The sequence below is a fragment of the Pelecanus crispus genome, chromosome 1, assembly GCF_030463565.1.
Source record: "Pelecanus crispus isolate bPelCri1 chromosome 1, bPelCri1.pri, whole genome shotgun sequence".
Classification (NCBI taxonomy): Eukaryota; Metazoa; Chordata; class Aves; order Pelecaniformes; family Pelecanidae; genus Pelecanus; species Pelecanus crispus.
Window position 1 is genome coordinate 198,836,430 of NC_134643.1, and position 27,988 is coordinate 198,864,417.

Here is a 27,988-nt window from a genome sequence, read left to right on the forward strand (position 1 = left end):
TCTTGAAACAAACACCCTGAAACCTTGCAACTGCATTTTTCCTAATGGAAGAGAACACTCTGTTGCTCTTCCTTAAGGCTATTTTCAAGATGCTTATGGTATGAGTAAATTTTCTTGTCTTTCACAACAGTCAGAGGCAGCTTCAGTGCTGGTGTCTGGTAGGCAAATATGTCTCTGCTAAGGAGCTAAGGGCACTGGCATTTCATTAACATACACCAGGTCTGAATTTGGCTCAGGTTAACATTTCTGCCAAGATCCAGACATATATAGAAAGATGCATGCTGACTCTCATTTCATTCTAAACTAAATAGCATTTTCTACCAGTAGTAATCCCAGTGATTTCAGAAACTGTTTGAGAAGTTACCTATTATTCATCCCCAAAGGAACTTGGCTCCTGTGGTTATAAGTATTATCAAAATAATGTAAAATCCCAAACTAGGTGCATTTCATTAGAATTCAAATCTGAAATTATTGGTGTAAATTAACAATTTTATTATTTAATAAGATAAAGATGTTTCTGCATAGCTTTATTAAGTCTTCAGCTAGTGATTTAATTCAATATATGTACATATGCACATGTGTAACTGTATTGGCTTTGCGTGGCAAGGTTTTGGTAGCGGGGGGGCTACAAGGGTGGATTCTATGAGAAGCTGCTAGAAGCTTCCCCACGTCTGATAGAGCCAATGCCAGCCAACTCCAAGACAGACCCACCACCAGCCAAAGCTGAGCCCATCAGTGATGGGCAGTAGCGCCTCTGTGATAATATATTTAAGAAGGGGAAAAAACTGCTGTGCAGCAGCAGCTGGAAGAGAGGAGTAAGAATATGTGAAAGAAACAACTCTGCAAACACCAAGGTCAATGAAAAAGGAGGGGGAGGAGGTGCTCCAGGTGCCAGAGCAGAGATTCCCCTGCAGCCCATGGTGAAAACCATGGTGAGGCAGGTTGTCACCATGGAGGTTAACGGTGGAGCATATATCCACCTGCAGCCCATGGAGGAGTCCATGCCAGAGCAGGTGGAACCACCCAAAGGAGGCTGTGGCCCCATGGAGAGCCTGTGCTGGAGCAGGCTCCTGGCAGGACCTGTGGACCCATGGAGAGAGAGGAGCCCAGGCTGGAGCAGGTTTGCTGGCAGGGCTTGTGACCCTGTGGGGGACCCACGCTGGAGCAGTCTGCTCCTGAAGGACTGCACCCCATGGAAGGGACCCATGCAGGAGCAGTTTTGTGAAGAACTGAAGCCTGTGGGAAGGACTCACATTGGAGAAGCTCATGGAGGACTGTCTCCCATGGGAGGGACCCCGCACTGGAGCAGGGGAAGATTGTGAGGAGGAAGGAGCGTCAGAGACAGTGTATGATGAACTGACCACAACCCGCATTCCCCGTCCCTCTGCGCCACTTGGGGGGCGTAGGCAGAGAAAATCGGGAGGGAAGTTGAGCCTCTGAAGAAGGGAGGGGTTGGGGGAAGGTGTTTTAGGATATGATTTGATTTCTCATTACTGTACTCTGATTTGGTTGGCAATAAATTAAATTAATTTTTTCCAAGTCAAGTCTCTTTTGCCCATGATGGTAATTGCTGAGTGATGTCCCTGTCCTTATCTTGACCCATGAGCCTTTTGCTATATTTTCCCTCCCCTGTCCAGCTGAGAAGGGGGAGTGATAGAGCAGCTTTGGTGGGCACCTGGCATCTAGCCAAGGTCAACCCACCACAGTAACATAAGGAAAATGCCTCTTTTCTTTTTTTTTTTTTTCTTTTTTTTTTTTTTTTAAATGAGACAACTCTGGCTCTCTGATGCATATGTTGCTTCTATTTTATATTTCTTACGTCAAGTCTAGCATGCTGCTACTCTGTGTCCCCTTTATAAAAGAAAGCATCAGGGAAAATAAGAACTAGTGATCAAATAAAAATAGAACATAAATGCCTGGAATATACTTAAAGCTTCTTTGAAAAGCTATCTGAAAAATATAAAATATTTACTGGGTTTGGGGTTTTTTTGGTGAAATTCAATTTTGATGATCATATTTCAAACACTGAAATCATGTCATGGAGAACAGACAGAGCACAAAATATTGTACAGGATAGGAATATATCCTGACAAGGATTAGTGAAGCACTGGGGAATGTTAGTGCTTAGTTTGTATTGTGCAAGCATTTTGTAATGTATCTGTAAGAGTTCTGTCAGTATAGAAGCATGTAAGTCTGATTTTTAGAGAATTAGCAGAGAACATACTGAGAATAGTTAGTTCATGGCTGTGGAATTCAGTTTCACTGTTTACAGGTCTCAGTCATGCTTTTTATTTTCATAGTGACTTCCACCTCGCGTTCTGTGAATTCTCCACAAATGTTGCTGGTTGAATAATGGAAGTATTTGTGAACTTGTTTTTCAGTTTGAAATCAGCTTTTGAGGTACATGTGTTTTACAGTCTGTTGGCTCCCTGTTCACTCAACCTATGGGGAAGTCAAGCTTTATTTTGAAAAGTGAATTTTGATAGCTTTGTACTATACTTTTTGCATTGAAGGAAGGGCAGGCTGACCCAGCCCTGTCTTACTGGGATTAGCAGCATGAGTGGGCTTGGACAGGCTGTGGATTTATTTTTTTTCTGATCACTATCCAAATGTTACTTATTGTAACATACATAGCATGGAAATAACTTTACGGAGGTAACAAAGAACTAACCATCTTCCTTTCTTCTCTCTCTAGTTTGTTGCTCAGCCCAACTGCCAGCAGCTGCTTGCATCCCGCTGGTATGATGAGTTCCCTGGATGGAGAAGGCGACACTGGGCTGTGAAGATGTTGACATGCGTTGTGATAGGACTCCTTTTCCCAGTCTTCTCTGTGTGCTATCTGATAGCTCCCAAAAGCCCATTAGGGCTGTTCATCAGAAAGCCATTTATCAAATTTATCTGCCATACTGCATCCTACTTGACTTTTCTGTTCCTGCTGTTGCTTGCTTCTCAGCACATTGACAGGTCAGACGTGAGCATGCAGGGACCGCCACCAACCATCGTGGAGTGGATGATATTACCGTGGGTCCTGGGTAAATGTATTACTAAAGAAAATACAGTGAAAAGTGTTTTGATCCCTGTGGTTTTGCCAAGCAATCTGAGGCAGGAAGATACAGTAGAGAGTTCTGTCATGAATTATTGACCTACCAAAACAGGCAAATGGTCCATATCCTTCAATAGCTAGCAAGAGTAGTAGGCAACTTGGGAAGAGTTTAAAACTGCAGAATGTCACCACCTGATATATTACAGAGAGGGAAAACAAAAGATATCAGGGGTTCCTTCCTGCAATTAAGCAGTACCCTGAAACATACATATTGATATTATTTTAATATCTATTTTCTCCAGGCCAGAAATTGTTCTGATTCTTCTAGTGTCCATTTTTTTTTCTTTGTTAGTCTACTTTTAAAAAAGGGTCCCTTTGCCATGATAATTATTTTTCATGTATTAGAATAAGGCACAGTGTCATTTCTGGAGTGTTATCACTAACCTTAGTTACCTAAAGTATGCTTCTTTCTAATATGGCAGACCTACCTACTGCAAATAGTGCTGACCAGCATTTTCAAGTGAGTATTTTCATTAAAATACGCATGCAGAGTATTTTTTCTGTGCAAAACAATTGATAAGAACTTGTCACTCAACTTCAAACAAAATGTTTTACATCAGAAGGAATAAGAAAATGCCCTAGAATTTTAAAATGGAGGAAAAGATTTCCACTCTGTCCTGATAGTTTAAAATAAAAATTTCAGTCTGGGATTTTTGAAAGCCTACTTTGTGTGGGCCATGTTGGCCTTAAATGTCTCCCTGTGTGATTGCTCAGTCCTATCAGATAGGATTATCCTAGGTCCTCCCTACCTTTGCATGTCTCCTCTGCTAGATGGTATCTCTCTTGGTGTGCCATGGTCTCTTCCCTGTTTCTTATTTTAGGAACCAACACAAGTTGGACCAGGTCAGGCCAAATATACTTGGTCTTAACTAAAATGAAATTGTAGAAGGAGGGACTTAGTTGTCAGTTAAGACTGACTACAAGAATTTACGTTTGATATCTTCATTTAAATTGTCATCACATAGAAAAGTTCATGCGCAAATTTTCTGAAATGTTTTGGTGGAGTTTTGATACTGTTACTTCTCTCAGAGCTTCCCATTGAGATGCTGTTTCTCTTCACTTTTGCAACTTTTCCCAAACACCCGGCTTTTTTTAGAGCAACCAAACTGACAAAGCTTTTGGCATCATTGATCATACATAATTTATGAATCGGTGTTGAATTGATAATACACTGGCAGTGCCTGATATTCCAGAGAAGAATAAGTCAGTGGCTTTTCCTCTATGTGTTCCTTGGTAGAGCACTGTGGGAAGCAGGAGGCCTGGCTACATCTGTCTTTCACTTAAGCAAACAAGCATGCATGACTGAAAACCCTGTGTAGACTTACTTGTTGGGAACCTCTCAGAAGGACCTGTTTTCCACAGATGAACGGCTTTCTGAGATTTCTCCCATCATAACACAGCATAAAACAGTGCTCACCACCAGCCTTCACTGTAAGGTGTGTTGTCCTTTGCTGGGTAAATATTGCTACTAACATTAAAAAACCCAATATCTAGTATCATTGCAAAGGAATTAGTCAATCTGGCAGGGTGCTTAGAATGACATTTCCTACAGACAAGTTGGACTAAATTCAGTGGGTGAGATTCACATGTAAATATTAAAAAAAAATTCTTCCAGTAAATTTTCCCAGTTTTGTACCATTAAGAAATAAGAAACGAATATAAAAATAATTAGTTTGGTATGTTGCTTCCTTAGAACTAAATGCTACAATGCTGAGGAGGAGCAGGGCGCTCTTCTGTGCTGTCCCATGCCCAGAGGAGTTTTTCTAGTAACTTTTCTGTCTGGCCTTCCAAAATAGCAGGTGGTCACTATCTATCCAACTTTCACAGTATCCTGAGACTGAAGGATAGTAAGAATAAATGCATAGCTGATACATAGACCTTGACACACCAAAGTGGGTTTTATCATTAACCTATCTTTTTAAAGAAAGAAATTAGAGCCCAGAGAAAAAGGTACAATTTGAGAAGGGCAAGGGCTAGTTTCAGCTAAAGGCAGTTCTAAAATTTTGGTGACTAACTCCTCTCCAGAAAAAGTGCAGTGGGAAGAGGAAGAACCTCCATTGCCCTCAACCTCTGACACTGTTATTTACTTAGGAAAGGGTTTAAGTAACTCAGCATCCCAAAGCATTTGTTTGAAGAAGCCATTAACCCTGAGAATTATGACTATCAAGATGACTATCATTTCTAAAAGCAGCATTAATATTTGCATTATAGACTAATATGGCCACATTATGCCAGTACTGCCTGTGCTGAATAAGCCCTTCCTCTGCAAGCAGTACAGGTCATGTCAAGGGAACTGCTTGCATAAACAAATATTCATGAGCATGAATAAAGATCAATAGTCAGATACTATGTGGTCAAATAACTTGTGGTTAATCTAGACTGTAATGTTCAGAGAAACTGTGACTTGCAAAATCTCTTGCATCTAAAACGATATATTTTACAGACTGATCTCTAGTGGTTCCTACTAGTTTCCTGTAGTTCCAGTTTCACATTTGCTGGGTTCAGCTTTCAGTCTTGGGTTGCTGCAGTGCCTTAGCCCACACAAATAATAAGGCCCTGGATTCACCCATCATAATCTCAGGCAATTCATTAGGTACCTAAGTTCCCTCTATCATTGAAGGAGACAGGCACACATCTCAACAGGACACTTCAGCTCACAGCATGTGATTAAAGTGTCCATTTCAGCTATTTTTTTGGAGGGGGGTTTAAAGGAATGAATCTCAGCCAAAACCTGCTGTTTTCATATTCACATATATACAAACTGTGGTCTAGTCATCTTTTAATAAACTAAATAGTTTTATTAAGTCCTTATCAATAAGCTAAGGTTAGTTTCCAGGCCACAATTTAGTCTGTCATCTCATCTGTTCAAACTATACATTTATGCAGTATCCTTAAAAAGAGTAAATGTAGCACTCTTGAATTATACAAGAGAACCTAAATCTGAGGTACATAGCTGTATCTTTGCATTTTCTGGTTGTAGACAAAAATGTTGATGTCTGAGACAAAACTAATGTGGATCTACGGTTACAGTTTTTCTCTGAAATTGAAAACATGACCAAGTGAACGCTTTTCCCAAAGCAAAGGTTATCCTGGAGCAGCTACAGCATGTCAAAACTATTAACATTTAAACAATAGAATTCTTTGTTTATCTTTCTCTCAATTCAAATAGCTCTGCATGTAGTTTGCATTTTAATAGCTACATCCCTTAAAATGAAGACAGGAAGAGCAGCTCTACTTCCAGGCTGACATGAATTTCAGCATGGAATCATATAATCATTTAGGTTGGAAAGCACCTTTAAGATCATTGAGTGCAACTGTTAACCTAACACTGACAAGTCCGTGTCCCTAAGCACCACATCTACACGTCTTTTAAATACCTCCAGGGATGGGGACTCCACCACCTCTCTGGGCAGCCTGTTCCAATGCTTGACTACGTTTTCCGTGGAGAAATTTTTCCTAATATCCAAGCTAAACCTTCCCTGGCGCAGCTTGAGCCCATTTCCTCTTGTCCTTTCGCTAACTACTTGGGAGAAGAGACCAACACCCACCTCACTACAACCTCCTTTCAGGTAGTTGTAGAAGAGCAACAAGGTCTCCCCTCAGCCTCCTTTTCTCCAGGCTAAACAACCCCAGTTCCCTCAGCTGCTCCTCATAAGACTTGTGCTCCAGACCCTTCATCACTTTTGTTGGCTTCTTTGGACATGCTTCAGCACCTCAATGTCTTTCTTGTATTGAGGGGCCCAAAACTGAACACAGTATTTGAAGTGCAGCCTCACCAGCGCTGAGTACAGGGGAACAATCACCTCCCTGCTCCTGCTGGCCACACTATTTCTGATAGAGGCCAGGATGCTCTTGGCCGCCTTGGCCACTTGGGCACACTGCTGGCTCATATTCAGCTGACTGTCAACCAGCACCCCCAGGTCCTTTTCCACCAGGCAGCTTTCCAGCCACTCTTCCCCAAGCCTGTAGCATTGCATGGGGTTGTTATGGCCCAAGTGCTGGACCTGGCACTTAGCCTTGTTGAGTTTTATAAAATTGGCCTCAGCCCATCAATCCAGCCTGTCCAGATCCCTCTGTAGATCCTTCCTGCCCTCAAGCAGATGAACACTCCTGCCTAACTTGGTGTTGCCTGCAAACTTACTGAGGGTGCACTCAATCCCCTCCTCCAGATCATTGATAAAGATATTAAACAGAACTGGCCCCAGTAATGAGCCCTGGGGAGCACTGCTTGCGTCTGGCTGCCAACTGGATTTAACTCCATTCAGCACAGCTCTTTGGGCCTGGCCATCCAGCCAGTTTTTTACCCAGAGAAGCATATGCCTGTCCAGGCTGTGAGCAACCAGTTTCTGCAGGAGAATGGAGCATTCATATATTTCATAGACCTTAAGAATTTTCAACATAGTCAATAACGATCTAAGCCCTCCAATGGTCAAACCGTAATTAACATTTGCCTACTACTATGTAATAGAAAGCTGAATGTACATAATTAGAACATATTAAAAGTGTCACTAGAGTAGGAGGCTCAGAGGAAAAACCTGTACTGGGCTACATCTCCATGGAGACTATCGATTTTACATTTAAAAAGTCTCTTAAGGAAACTTCTGCATTAATTTTGTCTTTTACATGATTAGGTGATTACACAAGTGGTGTTACAGTATGTCGTGATTATCCATGGAACAATAAGTCAGTACAACAAGGCTAATGTTATAGCTTTAAGAAGCAGTTGTGGAAAAATGTCTCTGTAAGAAGAGTTAGAATCGCCTGTCCTTGCATTTAAACAAATAAGAAACAAGCTTTTGCTGGTAAGGAAAACTAATTTTGTTCTTTATATTAGCTGTCAATTCCAATATTCCAAGCATGCTAGATGCTTCACATTCCAGGAACATAGGCCTATTTCCTATACTTGAGAATCCATCACCACTGAAAAGAAGACAGAAAAACAAAAACTCCATATTGTGGAAAAATGTGAGGAAGAACAATATTTTCCATCATCGAATTCCCCATCCAGTTGCTGAGTGGCCTCTGAGCATTGTAAGAGTGATGCAAAGGGGAAATTAAGTAAGGCCCAGCCTCACCCTCTGTGTGCCTTGACTGCAGCTCATATAAGGATGATATTGATCCCGATAGACTTGCCATACCTGTTCTTCTGCTCTAAACCGGAGCCTAAAACCTAGCAGTGACCATGCTAAATGTTCTCACAGTGAGCGTTTGGCTCACCAGGGAATGCTACAAAATTCAGAGGAGGAAGCCAACAACCAGACAAACGGTTCTTAGTAGATGTGGTTAAAAAGCTCCCTGCCAGTTGTTCAGGGTGGCTGTAGCAAAAAGAACATTTTTAGGCAAATTTGTTTTGATGAGTTTTTTGCTCTTTTATGGACATCTTTAAAGGCTCATCTTTAAATGCTATGTTGTTCAGAATAGTGCCTGGAGCAGGAATGTAATCTTACTGAATCTCTTTAACAATGTGTTCCCCATCATTTCTGTCAGAGTGGTTTATACTATTGGAGTATATGAATCTATAGAGAACGTGCATGTTTGGGAACTGTGCAAACTGCAAACATTTTTGATCACCAAACTGCTGGTGGAATGTATGGCAGTGTAAAGACTTGTCAGTACTTAGCACAATGTACATCCAAACTGATGGCACAGCATGACACTTCAGATGAAGTGATCATAGAGGTGGCAAGTACACTGTGCATCGTCTCTAAATTTGGTCAAGAAAGTGCAGTGTAAAAAATTAAACAGTTAGTACAAATTGACGTGCTCCAGGGAGCAGATATAAAGGGTAATATGGACAGCAAGATGAAACAGTACATAACCAATAGTCACAAATAAAGTGCAGAAGAGGAAAATAATCCCAGACAAAGCTGGAACACAACTTCAGTTGGAAAGAAGGATAATGCACATAATGACCACTCAAGGCCATTTAGTACAAACTACTGCTCAAGACAGGCTAACTACAAAGATAGATCAGATTGCTCAGGTCCTTGTCCAGTCAAATCTTGAATTTCTCCAGGGACAGATATTCCACCACCTCTCTCAGCAACCTGTGCCTGTGTCTAGCCACTGGTGAGATTTTTTCCTGGTATCAGCTGGAATATCCCATGCCATAACATGCAACCATTACCTCTTGTCCTTCCAATGTGCACCTCTAGGACCAGTCTGGCTCCTATCATGCATAAGCAGCAATTTCATTAGTGGATGACAGCAGGAATATCCCCCCATTTGTGTCTTCATCTCTAGGCTGAACAAACCCAGCTCCCTCCGCCTCTTCTTGTACATCATCGTGGTCCAGTCCCCAGTCACACTGATGGCTTTTCACTAGGTTCACTTCAGTTAGTATCTCTTTTTTTTGGGCATCCCAAAACTGGAACCACAATTAAATTATTTATTTAAACATCAGGAGACCCACTTCTTGTCAAGACTACCTGACTCTTGCCATTAACAGGACCTTTTACTCAGTTACTTGTAAGTTTACCAGGTTTTAAATATTTAAGATTAATATTTTCTATGTAGATTATTTTATTTTGTTCTTTGGTTGTTGGTATTCTTGGCTGATATGTGTCTTTGTGTGTTTAAGATTCAATCTAGAATGGTGTTGCCATTTCCAAAACTGAGGCCAAGGAAAATGTCTTGTTTTGATTATGATAAAAAAAGTCAGGGGACATTTTCTTTGGGAAGACACTTTCATTGGTGCCATGACCTCCAGTTAGATATTGGTAGCCGTATGTATTTTTTGCTATTCTAGTAAAAATCTATCCTAAATTTGAAAAGCCTTTGTAAATGTGTCTTCCATCTAAAATGGAGCTACAGACTGTCCTTTTGTTCCTGAATCCCATCCACAGTGTCAAACCAGCCATAATCAGTGGCTCCTAGTCACAGTGGCAGAGATGTGATCTCTGTACAAGGATACGCCTGCACTCAGCAAACCTGGAAGCTTTTACTTTATTCTGTCTTCAAATCCTTTCCCTAAGCATTCAGGATCAGTCACACTTTAGGCTAGATTGAACAGTACTCTGCCTATATTTAATGGCCTTTTACAGTGTTTAAATAGAGTACAAAAATAAAGGGAGTTCTCTTCCTTAACGACGACTGTCTGAATGTTCATTTTACATACACTTTTATTAGCTATGGAAAACTTCCCTCCCACAGGCAACGCCTTAGGGCTGCAAGCAAGGACTCTGCTTTTACAACATAATATAAAATAATCGTATATAGATAAGTGCAATCAGACTTTTTCTTGCAATCGCAATATTTTGCTGATGGAAGCAGGTTTTGGCAGGATCCTGAGATACTCTTTGGACTTCAGTCCTGTTTTCAATTGAGTACCATTGTGCTTGCTCCTCTAGAATTCAAATATTTCACATTTTAACATTACAATCATATAGCTTGAGGATAAAGAAAACAGAAAAGGCCTGCAGTGTGTGTGCAAAGCCTAGCTTTGATGCCTTTGCTTCCTAGTAGGGGCCCTCAGTAAGGAGGCTAAAGACACCTGTCAGGTTTTTTTTGTCTTCTTTAGTTCTCTCTCCTTAAGTCTCCCTTTCTCCCATTTTTAGTAGGAGCGGTGCATGTTTCAACACCAGACTGTTATTCCTGCCTGTCCTGGTTTCGGCTGGGATAGAGTTAATTTTCTTCCTAGCAGCAGGCATAGTGCTGTGTTTTGGATTTAGTAGGAGAAGAATGTTGATAACATGCTGATGTTTTAGTTGTTGCTAAGTACTGCTTATGCTAGTCAAGGACTTTTCAGCTTCCCATGCTCTGCCAGGTGCACAAGAAACTGGGAGGGGGCACAGCCAGAATAGTTGATCCAAACTGACCAAAGGGCTATTCCATACCATATGACGTCATGCTCAGTATATAAACTGGGGGGGGTTGGCCGGGGAGCAGCGATCGCTGCTCGGGAACTGTCTGGGTATCGGTCGGCGGGTGGTGAGCAATTGCATTGTGCATCACTTGCTTCGTGTATCATTATTATTATTATCATTATTATACTGTTACTATTAGCATTACTATTTTACTTTATTTCAATTATTAAACTGTTCTTATCTCAGCCCAGGAGTGTTTCTCACTCTTACTCCTCCAATTCTCTCCCCCATCCCATCGGGGTAGGGGGAGTGAGCGAGCGGCTGCGTGGTGCTTAGTTGCTGGCTGGGGCTAAACCACGACACTGCCTTAGTACTGTCCTGGGATAGAGGTTCAGTCTTCCCTCAGGCTAAGAAAAGGCAGGTTTCCTGTTCCCTATGCAAGAATTTTAGCCATAAAGCTGCAGTGCCAAGCATTCATACTACTCTTGGGAGATATATTTTAAGCATTTCAGGAAAGGAAGATGTTTTGTACGCTGAAACTCAGCCTCATGTAGACATGTAACTGAAGTCCTGAGATAGGTTTCAAAGTGCTGGTGAGAAGCAATGTTTGAGACTCATTCTTCTTTCCAGTTCCTGCTGTTGCTCTTGTCCAAGCTGTCTTAGCGCTCATTGTTCATAGGCTGTGGACCTCAGCTAGGCGCTTGAAACTAAAAGTGAGCATAAAATGCAATTTATGGGGAAATTAGGTCTCTTGCATGGTGAATTTTACTTTCAGTACTGTGTACTGAATTTAGACATTGAATCATGGAATATTTCAATGACTAAACCCCTTCATGGGACTGAGCTCCCAAATATGAAGTTTAGATCCTTAGTATTGAGATGTTCAAATCCTTACATGCCTGTTAATAAGAGAGAGGGGGATGAGCAGTTTCCTACATCCCTAAATATCCACTTCTGACCTCGCCTAGAGCTGCACATATGATGCTGAGCTAGTCTGTGCAGGACTCTGAGAGCTTTTGAGCAATGCTATAAAGGCCTTTCTGTGTTTCATACACAAGCTATACATTTGTTTATTCTGCCTGCAGTTCTTGTATCCCTTTGTGGATCTAAGCCTTGAGCATGTTTGAAAACTGTATTTCTTACTATTAACTACCTGATAATAATATCTTTATTATATTATCCTAGCAACACTGAGAGAATGTAGGAAGTGCTGGCAAAGATAAGGAACAAACAGATGTTTGGAGATACAACACTTCAATGAATAGTAGATTGCAGTACTGTACGCATTGGATACATATTGCTTTATAAATTAAGGCTGTCTATGGTAATAGTTAGGCTATAAGCCTTGCTCCTTACCCTCTCCACAATATTTTTATGAAAGCAAGAAACTATTTACTGTATTAAATCAAGTTTGATAAACACATGCCACAAACAGTTTCAGTGAAGCCATGGAGATTAAAGGATAATGAGTAAAATTATGCGTGTTCCACTCATCATGTAAACCTGTTGAGCTTAATAGAGATTTACAAGCAGTAAATGAAGATATACTTTTTTCTTTAAAGAGATTTATAGACTCCTATGCAAAAGTACCTGAGAGAATGGACCACTACTTTTGGCTGGCTAAATTTCTGTATACAACATATTGTAGAGTTCAAAAGCAGAAATGTGCAGAATTTCTGTACTCTATCTCCCTATTTAAGTAGCTGTCCATACCCCTTTACTCCAAACTCAGTCATTTAGCAAGTTTGGTTTTTATGAATTAGGAGATTAAATCAAAGTAAACATAAAGAAAGCAACTCAGGTGCCTACAAAGAGGCACCTGGTCCCATTTTTGAAGTCTGATATACTCACAGGGAAGTTGTGCCTATGATAAATACCCTACAGGAAACCTGTACCTTTTTTGGTAGTGCATGGGGTGGCCAGCTTGGATACACAGGGCATCTAAAATGGCACTAGACACTTCTGTTTAAGCACATGATACATTAAAAAAATATAGTATCTTTCATGTTTCTCTAGATCATGACATCTACACCATCACTGTCTACAGTCTGTTGGTATGGAAGGTTTAGGTACATGAACCTGACATGGTTTGGATGAGCATCTTTGATTAATTTGAACCTTATTAACCCTACTAGCTGACTGATATTGAACTTAACACTCCATCTATGGTTACAGTTTATTTTTGCATACTGTCCAGGACATTAAGCATTTTTTCTGGGCTTATATTCCTATTCTTTACCAAAACCCTGTTTTACAGAAGCAAAAAAACAGGAGAAGAAAAAGGGCCAATACTGTTAGCATAGATGCAGTAAGTTAAATCTCCTTTAATCTTCCATTATGATAATGAACTACAATTCATTTGCATTTCAGAACATTTTGCAAAGGACATTCAAAAGACTGCTTGAAAAAAATTAACTGCTAATTATATACATTTCCTTTTGGCGTTTGTAAGAGTACTGTGAAAGTCAGACTTCTTGCTATTCAAGTTATGAAAGAAAGTATGTGGTCTAAAGATACTGGCTATTGTCCCTTCTAAAGATACTGGGTTAAGGGAGCAGCCATCCCACTTAAATGGATGCCTTATTGCATAAATACTCAAGCAGCTGAACAATCTGATGTTATTGGACTAGGTGGTGAAAATAAGCCATAAATATTTGAGGGTCTGTTCAGCTCTGATTGTCCAAACCATTTGCACCTGCCATTCCATAGTGGGTGAAATATGTATATATAACACCATAATTCATAATGCCATGCCTAGACCAGTTTCATTTGCAGCTGATCACTGTTTCTTAGAAATTATTCTTTTCCTTGAATGCAAGAGTAAATGCACTGCTCGTACATAATCAGCACTGAATGCTTTCAGCTCTGATAGAGCATAGTTCATCCAAAAAGCTCGAATGCTCCATAATCTTTGTATTGTTCATTACCTTTTCACTGCACTCCAGAAGCATTACTAAACTTATCTTCACTGCTTCTGTGGGGGAAGGAATTAAAATCAATTGTACAGAGAAGAAAGTGAAGACGAAGAGTGAACTGAGGTTAGGTATTAAGTATTCTCAGTGTTGAGTTGTGTGCACAAATAATTTAAACTAGCAATTTCCAGACTCAGCTTGCTTGAGTATAACTGTTCTGGGAAGAGAGCTGGGACATAAATGGCACCTCTGGCCATGTCATTCCCAGCTCTTTGCCTGACCTGACACAGGACCCAGACACTGTGCACGGTTGTTCCCCTCCTAAACACCCATTTCCCTGCCCCCAGGGAAAAGCAGAAGGTGTGCTTTTGATTTTGTGCCTGTTCCTTTGAAATATCTGTATTCTGTTAACAAAATATGGCCCAGCGATTGGGAGCCCCTGAGTTATGCTGCCTTCCTTAAAGTTGCAGGGTGTGAGTGTGCAAACTGAGTCTTACTTTATGAACAGAAAAGTAGGTCCACACTTTTAAAAAGGCATTTCAGTGTCTAACATCCAAAGATTTCAAGACTGGAAATATAGCTTCAAAATATAAGTCTATAGATAAATATATAAAATAAAAGCTAGTCTTATCAGTCTTATATGTATGGATGTATCTACGTATACAAAAATCTACAGATTGATCATATGTAGTACCTGATATCCATTTACCCAATTCTTAAGGTCTCCTGGTGTAATTATAATGAAAGACAACATTTATCTAAGAAAGTTCTTATTTTATTCCAGTCCCTTTTGTTCTTCAGTAAGAAGCATTTTAATTTCTATCCTTTTTGTTGGCTTGGATAAAATTTATTTTTACAATATGTAGGGTTTATTTTAGAAGAAAGAACTTTTTTCATCAATGTTCAGAAATGCTTAATGCAAAAAGAAAATATACTTAGCACACAGATTCCATTTTTTTCTCTAAATTTATTTTATCTGATCTATTTGAGTTCCCTTCTTGCATTAGTAAAACAACTTCAGTCAAATGGCTGCATTGATCAGTTTGCATCAGCACAGCTTCACAGTACTATACAAAACCACTCCATGGTGTCTGTCATTCCTAGGGCCTCATGTGGTCTGTGGAATTCTTGCCCTGAGTTTATGTCTGTTTGATCCCATTAAAACCACAGGGTGTTAAATGAAATTTGTTTATATCATCTCAGCTTGTTTCAAAATATCCATGCTGTTATTTCTCTTTTACTGTTCCAGTATCTAGTTATAAACAATGCAACAAATGCTTGAAAGCCTCACCTTCAACTTTCCAGTTTAAATCCTTGATCAATGAGGTGGAAGAGCTGCATGATGTTGATAATTGCCTTTCAAGTGGCAATAAATGATAAAATCAGGTTGATGGGAAGTAGAGAGGTGAGGGTATAAGAGGCAGGTGTGAAATCTAGCTGGTGTGAAGAGATGGGAAGAGCACGGTTGGAGTAAAGAGACAACCAGAATATAACAAAGATTATCCAGCTAAAACGGTGAAATCTGCTCTGGGTGGAATTATTTCAGGTAAATACAGGCACCTGGAAGATAGACATCTGTTTTAATTTGGCCTAATCCTCCATGGCTGCCTTTTCAGTTGATAGGGAGATTGAGCCACCTGCAGATGACAGGACTATTGCCTTGGAGATGCTTGTTTCCTCCCAGGAAGGTAAAGAGGACTTTGGGCAATGAACTTGTCCCCAGCCTGACTATCTAAAGGCTTTTGCTTTTAGATCTACCTCTTGTATTTGGCTGGTTCCTCTCAACAATTTTTCCCAAGTACCAGTATGAAGGCTGGTGATGTCCCCTCTGCTTTGTTGAGATATGGTCTTTCTTGCTGCTGAACATGTAGCTCTGTAATGAGCTCTGTCACTGTGTGATAACATTGTTGCTTTGGCACATTAATAAGGAGACAATGCCTGGACTCTAGGTCTCTTTCCTACCTTTAACAATGCACTGTCATGTCACTGCATGTCTTCTCCTCTTCTATCATAGTGAGTCATATTTTGGAGTTGCCCGAAAGTCTCCTTAGATAATAAAGTCAGGTTGTGTCCAGTATTCTAAATAGAAAAAGGAACTGTGCAAGATCACAGAGACAATGCTGCCCTAATCTCTGGATGTCTTTTTCTGTTTAAAAAAAAATGCATAGGTTTTCCTAGCCTTTTCCTGATTCTCCAATGAATATAACAGAACAAAATTGGTGTTTTGTATCAGACCCTGTAAAGACAAGAGCTGACTGACTTCTCCCCACCAACCCTTCCTTCTTGCAAAAACACATAGTTATGATCTATAACAAGATTTCAAGACGTCTGACTATGTGACCATAAATTAATCCTAAATAGCACAACTTGGAATCCCTAAGGTTTGTTGCTCAGAATAGCTCCATCATGTAAGCTCACCATGCCTTAGAGAACTCTTCTGCTTTGCAGAAAGGTTCTGGGATTTCAGAGCACACTTTTCTAGGATAACCCTTCAAGTACACTTGGGAGGATGTACAGAACTCCAGAGATCCCAGTTCTTCCAGCATTCATTGCTCTAATTGAGCATCCCTCAGGTTACCTAGCCATAGAGACCGGGCACATCCAAAGACTCTGATCTCAGCTTTCATGGTGATATTGCCCTGGAGTTGTGGATTTTGGCAATCACCCTTAGGATTTACAGTAGCTATATACTTTCTTCCACTATTCCATTATAGGTCAGTATTTCTCTGCTAGTGTCAACTTTTCAATTACGTTTCATTTTCTGAAGCCCAGGAAGTGCTTGGAAGAAGCTTGAAAGCATTAGTCAGCATTTCTTTTTCAATCTGTATGTAATTCTATTATATTTTAGACTGTGCTATCAAAGCACATGATGCTGAGCAACAGTCTTACAGAGAACAGCCTTATTGCATTTGTGTCAGTTCATGTCTTTGGCTGGTTGTGAATCATGGAATATCTCGGCAGAAGACATTAATGAACCTACAGCCTCTCACTTAATCATTCATCTTATTAATAATCCCAACCTATTTCTGCTCTGTTTTGAGAATGTATTTTAAAGAGAATGTGGAACTGTGATGAATTACAAAAGAGTTTATTTAATTCTACGAATGTGTATTGACTTCCATAAAGCCTTTTTATTTGGGTATTTTCTATCAGTGCAACTGTCTGCTTTCTCTGCCATAGCAGTCTTCCCCGTGTCAAGATCCTGGGGCTACATCTGTCTTATGAAATAAGAAAGACTAACGAACAGTTCTGTAACACTGAGGCTTAGGGGTCATATCTGTAACACACAGCCTTTGGCTCCAGGTCTCCTCTGAGCCTGGAGTCAGGTCTCCTCAGGCTCCTGTGGCATGATGGTTATTTTTATGTGCCGTTCTGCGGTTGGAGCAGGGGTGATTCAGAGTGGTGTCTGAAATGTGAGGGGTATATTGCAGCCCACAAAACAGCTGCTTTTATGACCTGATGATGCTTAACATGTTATGCCTAGAAGGTAGTGGAAAAGCAAGCAGGGATATTTGCAAGTACATGGACTGTGTGTTGAAGATTGGAGGGGACTGTAGAGGGAAGGGGGAGCCAGACCTGCTGTCATCATCTTGACACTATGTGTCAGGAGTGACCAGCCCTTTGAACAGCAAGTGGTTAAGTCATTTCACAGGCTGAAATGGGCAGGCATTTAGGAGCCTGCCTAGTAGCCCTGTGAAGGTGTTTTCCCCTTGTGATGGCACTTGGGCAGTTATCCTCTGTTAGAGGATATTGACCCCTACCATGCAATAATGTTCAGCTGTTTTCTCATTGTGACTCATCACAATTGATTGCAGCTTGAAAATAAATGTTAGCTTCTTAACAGTGCTATATTTTGTGTATTAGTTTTGTCTGATAACCTAAAGATAGAGTTGCAATCAGCCTTTCTAGGCTGTTGTAGATACTAAAATGGGCATATCCCACTTTCCTGTCTACATGTTCGCCCCACGGTCCTTTCTCAGGATGTGTTCCCCCAGCTCTGCAGAATGCTGAAACAGTGATGGTGGCATGGCTGAAAATGAACCATATGAAAATAAAAGTTGCTGGACCAATCAGATTATTCAGATACTCCTGAGGTTCATGATTACTGATGATGACACAGAGAAAAAAGATAGGAACATGTGGATAAGATTTGAGAGGAGAAGATATTGAGGAAGGGAACCTTTCACTTTGAAAGCAATCAGGAGACAGAAAGACTCAAGCCTAAACACTACAAAATGAAATTGTACTCCTCCCATCTATCCCCCTCCTGCCTTCAAAATAACTACCTGGCACAAACAAGAATAGACGAGGAATTACTTCTTAAGGATCATGTTTGAGAGAAGACACAAGTTTTCCATGCAGTCAACTAGAAGACCACTGAGACAAAATGTTAAGGTTCAAGGTGAATTAAGCCCAGACTAGAGTGATGCAGGACTCTATAGGCCCCTGCACAAAATCTGTTCAACATTTTGTAAAGGAATATGTGATTAGCAGGTGGAGAAAAGCCATGTTGACTCCACTTCTATATGTGAGAGACTGGTCTCTCTTGAGGTTAATTTTGTCCCTTAAGGAGCACAAAAGTAAGAAATTCCTTTAAGAAAATAATTAACTGTGAAAAATTAAAAGCTCTATTGGTATTGTTATCAAAAAAGCTCTGTAGATAATAATAGGAAATATGCATCTAAATGTTCCATGTTGTTTTATCATACCATATTATACAATATTGTGGAGTATATTCTTCAGAGATGTTTTAATGTTTATAGTATTAAAGAGTCTCCACACAGTTGTCTCTGGAGCTGTTAAACCAAGTGCATGTCAGACAGCTTGCAAAATTTCCCACTGAGATTGAATATTTCTGTATCACACTGTGTCCAGCACAATGCGTGCTCTGCACACCTGAAAACAGTTTCCATTCCTTCACGTTCCAAAGAAAGGAATCAACAAAAAATACTCTGCTGGAGACACTTTTCGTATGGAAAAGGGAGACTTTAGTTCAGCATTGACAACAACAATAGAAATTCTCTTCTTTATTGTGTGGGTTCCAATTGAAATAAATGAATGCATTGGATTGACTCCTGCAGTCATAAATTTTCCAGTTTGAATGATATTGCAGCAGATACCAAGGACAGAGTTGGCAGTGGTGACTGCTTCTAAGACCCTTTTTATACTTATTAGGATAAAATGCAAAAAGAGATTGGAGAAAGGCAAAGAAATTGCCTTTGTACAAGCAGATGATTTTTTTTTTTTTTTGGTTTTGCCTGACAAATTAATTCCGGAAACATTAACGGGAAGATAAAATTTCACCTAACTAGATGTGCAATTTAGAGCAGTTGTCCACATTCCCTTTATAATTAATGTAAGGAGAATCAATCCATTGTGAGATAAGTGTCTAGAATAGTCACAGCCTTTTTTATTTAACGTTCATGCTTAATGAATTATGTTCTGTTTACAGGTTTTATCTGGGGTGAAATTAAACAGATGTGGGATGGTGGACTACAGGACTACATTCATGATTGGTGGAACCTCATGGATTTTGTAATGAACTCCTTGTACTTAGCAACAATCTCTTTGAAAATTGTTGCGTTTTCAAAGGTAAACTTTTTAAAACAAAAATTCAGCAAAATATTTCAGTTAAAAGAAATAAGGCTTCTTCAAACTTTCTTCTGTATTTGGAGGTTCTCAGGCTTAGCAATGCAAGAGGTGTATGATGTGCTCATTGAATCTTCTGCAGCTATGACAAGAAGCTAGACCAGGACAAGAGCTAACAAAACATTGTGATTCATACTTTTTTTCTTCTTGGCCCAGGCAATCTTTTGTTATTTGATCCTGAACAGTCATACTGTCATTTTCTTGGAAAAGGAAAATCACTGGTAATATTTACTAATGTTTGCATAAAATTATGCTTTGTGTTAGTCTTTGCGTATTTTTCAGCAAGAAATTATTGCCCCTAGGACAATTTTACACACCATGCAAAATGTCCAGACATGACTACAAGAAAAATATTTACTCAAAATTGGGGGGGGGGGGGGGGGAAGCTAAAGTGCAAGATTTTAATTTTGTTTTGAGAATTTATGATAAATGCAACATGAAAAAGTAAAGCTGAAGGTGATAATATGGTCACTTGAGGCTGAGTATGTTAATTTTTTCATCCTTTTCATGGACTTTTTATGAATAGTTTTATATTGCCACTGTTTGAAGTATCTTCCAGCAAAACAGCCCTTCTTTCCGAAGCCATGGAACATGTTGCATTTTGTATGTATTCAACATGAATCCATAATATGATAGAAATTCCTCATAAAATGAAATATTTTATTCAAAAAAAATAATCTCAAATGCAAGGAAACCACATCTGAAAGGAAATGAAAGCATTTCTTAGCATCTGTCATGGAGCTCTTACCTCATCCAAGTAAAGATAACAAGCCCATTTTTACTGGCCACTGTGATCAGCATTTTATTTCATCTGTTTCAAGTTCTCTGCCACCAGCTATGCTGTATGCATGGAAGGAAAGTCTCTCCTCTGCCAAGATCCTTTTGGATGGGAGAAGAAGAGGAGACAACCGTCAAGTAGCTGGTTACACCTCCCTATCCTCAAAGAGCAGCTGTTCCCGCTGCCGCCCTGCCATAAATATAAAGGAACATAGGAGCCTCTAATTTACATCATCTTGTGTCTATTCACAAGGGTCCACATGTCAGCCAATCAGGGGCAGGGATGAGCAAAGACCTGTGATCATTTGACACACCAGCATCCTCCTGTGACAAAATGTTTCTAGCATTCAGGCTCTCCGGCTGCAAACCTTCAGAAGTCTTCTCACGCAAAGAAATTTGGAGCTGTTGCCTGAAAGAGCAAGATGCTCGAAAGCGTGAGGAGAGCTGTTGTTTAAAGCTGATGAAATGCCTTTTTACACACAAGGATGCTTTGTCATAAAGTGACTGGAAAATAAATAGTCATTTCACTGTCCCGTGTAACAAAGCAAGCAGTTCATTGAAAATGCATGTTTCCAAAGCATCGGAGATGGCCAATTATTCACTTTAGAATCAAATTAATTAAAAGACATTATAATCCTTTCATCTCCCAGACAGCTTCTGCTTACGGATATCATATTCCAAGGTGACAGTATCTGGGAAAATGTGCATCCATTGCTCTCCAAATGAGTGCTCGCATGCCAATGATAATCAACACAGTGCATAAAGCACTACATTTGGTTCTGCGGCTATTATTTTTTTACTACATGTGCAATGTTGCACCCAAATGCCTTTTTGTTCCTTAACAGAACCTCAGTTGTGGTAGTCAATTGAAACACATAATGATGTAACAAACAGAGTAATACAAGTGTAATTTAATACCCAGCCGCATTTCCTTCAAATACCTTCCACAGAGTTCTCCACCTCTATGCCAGATTAGATTGAGAGGATGCCAAATGCAACCAGTACATTTTGATGTAAAGCTTTTATTTTCGTTTCCAAAACCTTGCAAGACAGGTTTTCCTAAAATACATCTTTTCTGTATTTATTGAATCAAATATATAAGCCCAGTTCTTAGATGTATTCTACCTTCTATGAATCAGCTCAAGCCACCTAAGAAAACATTTTAACCAACTCCCTTGAATAAAATTATGAGAGTGCCCTCATACTACTCTCCTGTGCGATAGATCTTCTCGGAGAAGAATGTAGTGTTTATTGCCCATTCAAGGCTCTCTGACTGATAGAGTAGTTAAGCAGATGGATATTATTTACAGCAGCTGATAGGATAGTGTAAAATACACCAAAGAGTGTAATTTCAGGATAAGAACTGCTAAGATAACTCAAAGTTATCTGTTTCACTGCCAGTATTCAAATAAAATGATTACATCTCACATTTTTCAAAGGGCTATGCTTTTTGTCTCTGATTGTATATCAACATGTGAGGTCTTTTTAAATTACGCAGCATATCCACTGAAAATGCTCTCTTGATGATAAATAATGTGACTATAAATAGTGCATTGTCACGTGTTTTATGAGAGTACAAGATGACTGATTTTAAACATAACATCTGTTCTGGTGGAGGGTTATAAATATAAATAGTTGTTCTCTAAGAAAAATGGTTCTTTCATGGTTTTGGAAGATCATTATTTTGTATTGATGCATAATGTTAGGTACAGTGCCAAGTAATGTGCAGGTCCTGCTTGCTTTATCTTAAATATTTGTTAAACCTGAGCATTCGACCTAGTGCTGCTTGCTTCCAATCCTGCTAGAGATTGCATGAAAATTCATATTACTGATTACGTGTCTCAGCCACTGACATGAAAAGCTAGCAGGGAAACAGATTCCTATTCAAGAAAAGAACTCTGAAAAGTAACTAAAAATACATTATTTGTCTCAATATTTACTGGCTTAATGATCACTGTGTCAGATCTGCTCTGTTCAGTAGTAAATAAGATTATGTTTCTTTTCTGCCATGAGTTCTACAGAAGATAACATCTTATATGTTTGCATTGTAAAATGTTTTTGACTGATGTTTCACCAGATTCACAGACCAACTGCCCATTCACATAGGAGTATTAACCCTTGTCCCCCCTGAAAAATTATAGACTCAATTCCTCAGTGTAATTACTGTCTTAAAGCTCTTTGCTAGGCCATCCCCCCGCCCTCTTCCTACTGCTGCTCTGAAATTCAGCATAATGAATGTGAAGATTGGGACATACATTTGAAAATAGCAAGACTTCACATTCACATATGAACTTTCAGGAAAGGATTTGAAGTTCTTTTCCAGAAATGGATATTTAACCTTTCTGTTTGTTATCAGAAACAAGGGGTCACGTTTGACCAAGGTCCAACAGCCCATTAAATATTCAGGTAGCCTGATCTACATATCTGTTGGATCTCTCTTGATGCTTTCATGAGATCTACAGTTCATGACTTCTGTTTTCATGGGAAAAGAGTGATCACTCAGCTTTTTTCTCACAAATGGTTCTGATATTAAATTTGCATTTGAATTCCTTTGAGTAAGGATCAAGAATTATTGTCTTCTATTTCCTGGGTGACATTGCACAATCATCATGTATTTGCCTTGAAACTCTGCTGTTTATATCCTGCTCAATTTGTTTTCTGCTCTTCTTAATTTTCCATTGATGTGCCATGTACATTTCCTTCAACCAGTGAGCCAATCATAGGTATTATTTAATCATGTTAAATGATGATTGGCTTTGTTACATGTCAAAAGGTTGTTTGCATTTGAAGTGGGGACAGAAATTCAGCAGGGTCACAAAATAATAAAATAATAAATAATAAAATAATAAAAGAAAGACTGTAAAGTATCAACATCATGATTTACAACATTTTTACATTTTTACAATTTACAACAAGCTCAGAGTTGCTGTATTTGTTCTTACCATTTTCCATTCCCTAGAACAATAACCATTTATTTATTCTATATAGAACAGAAAAATATCAACAAGCATGAGTGAGATAACAAATACTTAATACTTAAATACTTACTTAACTTAACAACTTACTTAACTTAACTTACTTACTTAACAAATACTTAATACTTAAATTCTGCATGTTTTGAGTTGTTTGGTCCTAAAGTACAGTTGGTTGGGTTTTGGGGTTTTTTTCATATTTTCACTGTTTCTGGTTTTAATATGCCGAGTCTTTTCGCTCCTCTGGTCTCTTTTCCTTTTCACATGTGAGCTTCTTTGTTCTCCTGGTTCTTCTTTGATATTTCTAGATTTCTTTTCAGCATCCTCTAGTTAGTGGAATTAATAGGGTTTTGTTGTCAGGGCCCTCTTTTACTCATGATTTTCTTTATATTATTTGCTGCCTTTTTTCAGCTAGTATATTTCACAGATCATTTCCAAACCTACTTCTCATGCCTTCACTTTTCTCACTATTTTTTAGCCAAATATTACCAGTCTCTTAAGTCATGCCTCTTCAAAAGTAAAATAACAGTTCTCACTCTCTGCTTACAACCATGACACCATTTGCATTTTATCCACACATACAGGAAGCACTTGGGCCCAAGAAAGGCAGAGTCAGTTAAGCTGAAATAACACCCTTGTGCCTTTGATTTTCCTTTTACAAATAAGAGGTCATTTGATCTTTTCTGACTGTTTTAACACACCAGTTTTGTGTCTCAATCAAGAAATAAAGTCCTTTCTCCTCACCCTTCTTAACCTTACCTCTTCTAGAAAAGGTGACATTGGATACATCCTGTCAGACTACAGCTATAAGATGGCCTCTCCCCTACCCCAGTAATCAATGAGGAGAAAGAAAGAAAGTTAAAGAGCAACTTATCTGACTTGTTTGGGATATCTGTTTTCCTACTACTCTAGAAAAGCCCATTTTTCTTTGCTGACTGTAAAAGGGGGTGACAGAGAGCACAGATGTGGCTGTCCACACCTGATTGGTTTAACTTGATCCTTGCTCTCTTACTATATCATACGCTATCCTTATTCAGTGTCTTGTAGTTCCATGTTTTTCTCAGAAGGGTATTTCCTTAGATTTTTTCCCCCCCTGCTTCTTTAACTTCCTTGGAATCTGCCACTGCTTACCTTCAACTAAAATATTTCTGCAGTTGATTGCTTTTGATTCTCTACCAAAAACTCCATCTATTCCTAGTTTCAAATATATTCTTTAAATTTTTTCATAAATATATTTTACCTTATTCCCCCAACATACCTTGTGTACTTTTCCCTAATCTAAGCATCTACTGCACTGTTCAGCACCTAATCTTTACTTGCACTGCCAATTGTTCCTAGTTATTTGATAGATGCAAGTTTTCACATACCAGGGTTGTAGTGCCATCAGAATTTGCAGTAATTTACTATATAATATTATTCAAAGGAAGACATTATAGAAAACATGCTGAGGAGTTCTCACCTCTCTTTTCCCAATAAACACTGAAATTTTTTTCTTCTTCATTTTCTTCTTGCTTTTATCTTTTAACTGATGCCTCTGGTAACTCAGTTCTGTTTTCTATTTGCCTGTTACTTCATCACCGATCTTTAATCAGTCAGAATTGGACTGAAGGGCAGCAGTGGATGATGCAGAATAGCATCTCTCTTGGAGCTACAGTGTCAAATGCAGTAAGATTTGATTTTATAGCATGATCATTGGGGGAGAGGATAGTCTTCTCCCAAGTAACAAGTGGTAGGACGAGAGGAAATCAGCTCAAGCTGCGCCAGGGAAGATTTAGATTGGATATTAGGAAAAATTTCTTCACAGAAAGGGTAGTCAAGCATTGGAACAGGCTGCCCAGAGAGGTGGTGGAGTCACCATCCCTAGAAGTGTTCAAAAAACGGGTAGATGTGGTACTCTGGGACATGGTTTAGTGGGCATGGTGGTGTTGGGTTGATGATTGGACTGATAATCTTAGAGGTCCTTTCCAACCTTAATGATTCCTAGTTTTTACTTTCATTATAAATGATCCAGCCACCAAGCCAGGAAACATGAAATTACTACTCTACCCAAAACTGGTTTAGTGGTGGACTTGGTAGTGTTAGGTTAACGGTTGGACTGGATGAGCTTAAAGATCTTTACCAGCCTAAATGATTCTATGATTCTATGATTGTAATGAAGAGAGTACTGACCTATGACTCCAGCGGGTCTGGATGTAATTCCCTACTCTGTAGAGAATGAATATCACTGGTAGTTGAAATGTAAGGCTGAGTAACTCTTAACTCTTCACTGGACTACTATTCACCAGTTTTGCAGTTCTCATTCCCAAATCCACAAGGCTCTCAGATGCTACGGCTGCTTGTATATGAGTAAATAAAACTATGCCAGGGATTGCTGTCAGTCACTGGGACTGTCTCACCTGTACTAACTGTCATTTAGAGCAACCCTGGAATTGTGGGGTCCTGTGCCAACTAGCACTGTCCAAAACAATGCCCAGTTCCCATCCACAATTGGAATCACAGAATGATATAAACATAGAATGGTTTGGGTTGCAAGAGACCTTTAAAGGTCATCTAGTCCAAACCCCGCCCCCCGCCCCCGCAATGGGCGGAGGTATCTTCAACTAGATCAAGTTGCTCAGAGTCCCATCCAACCTCACCTTGAATGTTGCCAGGGATGGGGCATCCACTACCTCTCTGGGCAACCTGTTCCAGCGCTTGACCACCCTCATTGTAAAAAATTTCTTCCTTATATCCAGTCTAAATCTGTTCTTCTTTAGGTTAAATCCATTATTGCTTGTCCTGTCACAACAGATGTTGCTGAAAACATTGTTCCCATCCTTCCTATAAGCCCCCTTTAAGTACTGAAAGGCTGCAATAAGGTCTCCCCACAGCCTTCTCTTCTCCAGGCTGACCAACCCCAACTCTCTCAGCCTTTCTTCATAGGAGAGGTGTTCCAGCACTCTGATGATCATTTTTGTGGCCCTCCTCTGGACCTGCTTCAACAGGTCCATGTCTTTCCTGTACTGAAGACTGCAGAGCTGGACGCAGTACTCCAGATGAGGTCTCACCAGAGTGGAATAGAGAGGCAGAATCACCTCCCTTGACCTGCTGGCCACGCTTCTTTTGATGCAGCCCAGGATATCATTGGCCTTCTGGGCTGCGAGTGCACATTGCTGGCTCATGTCCAGCTTTTCATCCACCAGTACCCCCAAGCCCTTCTCCACTGGGCTGCTCTCAATCCCTTCATCCCCCAGCCTGTACTGATACCAGGGGTTGCCCCATCCCAGATGCAGGACCTTGCACTTGGCCTTGTTGAACCTCATGAGGTTCACATAGGCCCACCTCTCCAGCTTGTCCAGGTCCCTCTGGATGGCATCCCATTCCTCAGGCATGTCAATTGCACCACTCAGCTTGGTGTCATCTGCAAACTTGCTGAGGGTGTAGTTGATGCCACTGCCTGTGTCATTGATGAAGATATTAAACAGTACTGATCCCAGTATGGACCCCTGAGGGACACCACTTGTCACTAATCTCCATCTGGACATAGAGCTCTTGACCAGTACTCTCTGGATGTGACCATCCAGCCAATTCCTTATCCACTGTCTGGGTGGCCTAGGGTAGGTAAATACAGACTGCACCATAGTCCCTCTTTGAAATCTGCTTCATTTTATATTATCCCATCATTTTAGAGTGCTTTATAGCATAGATTCTGTCCTCTGATGTGTTCTGTAAAGCAGATTAATGAGACCCAATAAATAATGAGTCTGCCATAGTAGTTAAGCCTCAGTTCAAAGTAAAATCTTTCATCTTCAAGAAATGTTTTGGTAGAACTGGAACAATAAAGAGTTACAGTTCCAGGGATCAGACTCTTTGATGATGAGACACACAAGCAGTTTCTCTTGGTTCATTAATAAACAGCTTTTTCATCATTGGTCCAGTGTTAGTGATTAAGTGATATACTTATTCCTTGATTAAATGTTTTCTTCCAACTTGTCAAAGTTCTTGTGGGTTTCTACCCATCGTTGTCATATCTGCACTGTTCTCCAATGACCTAATTTACCTGATTTTACAGTTGAAAGTTACTATAATTTTAAAAACCCAGGTGTTCAAAAATTGTTCCTTTTAATCTCAGTCAGAATTGTTAGACTTGCTTTTGCTACTGTGAAAATTATAACCAAATGTAATGCACAGGCAAAAAACTAGGAAGCATAGACCATCCTGCAGATAAAAATGAAGGACAAGTACATGAGTACTGCCCATTTTTTGTTTTGCTGAAATAAAAAAAACTGAAGACATGTTGCTTTCCAAATGTTTTTTAGTTTTATTGTGCTATCTGCAAATTAATTGAACAGCTTATAAAGTAATGGACATACTTGTTTATGCATAAAAATAGAGGAGTAATTTCTTCCCTTCTGCTTGTTTTCAGTATAGTGGGTTAGTTCAACGGGAGAACTGGGACATGTGGCATCCAACCCTGGTGGCTGAGGCCCTGTTTGCAATTGCAAACATCTTTAGCTCCCTACGCTTGATCTCATTATTTACTGCAAATTCTCACCTGGGACCTCTGCAGATATCTCTAGGAAGAATGTTGCTGGACATTTTGAAATTTCTCTTCATATACTGCCTTGTGCTGCTAGCTTTTGCAAATGGATTGAACCAGCTGTACTTCTACTATGAGACAAATGAACACGGCAACTGCAAAGGAATACGATGTGAAAAGCAGAATAATGCATTTTCGACGTAAGTGGCTGATCTTTTTCTATCCTCCCCCTCTGCCCCCAATATTTTAAT

General features: G+C 39.7%; 1 protein-coding gene across 1 annotated transcript in view; it reads left to right on the forward strand.

Moving 5' to 3' along the window:
- The window catches only part of TRPC4 (transient receptor potential cation channel subfamily C member 4), a 107,128-nt gene that overhangs the window by 62,001 nt on the left and 17,139 nt on the right, over positions 1–27,988 (forward strand). The window contains exons 3-5 of the mRNA XM_075706128.1: positions 2,696–3,032; positions 19,273–19,412; positions 27,624–27,937. Coding sequence (XP_075562243.1) covers positions 2,696–3,032; positions 19,273–19,412; positions 27,624–27,937 — 791 coding nt within the window. The remainder of the gene's footprint in view (positions 1–2,695; positions 3,033–19,272; positions 19,413–27,623; positions 27,938–27,988) is intronic.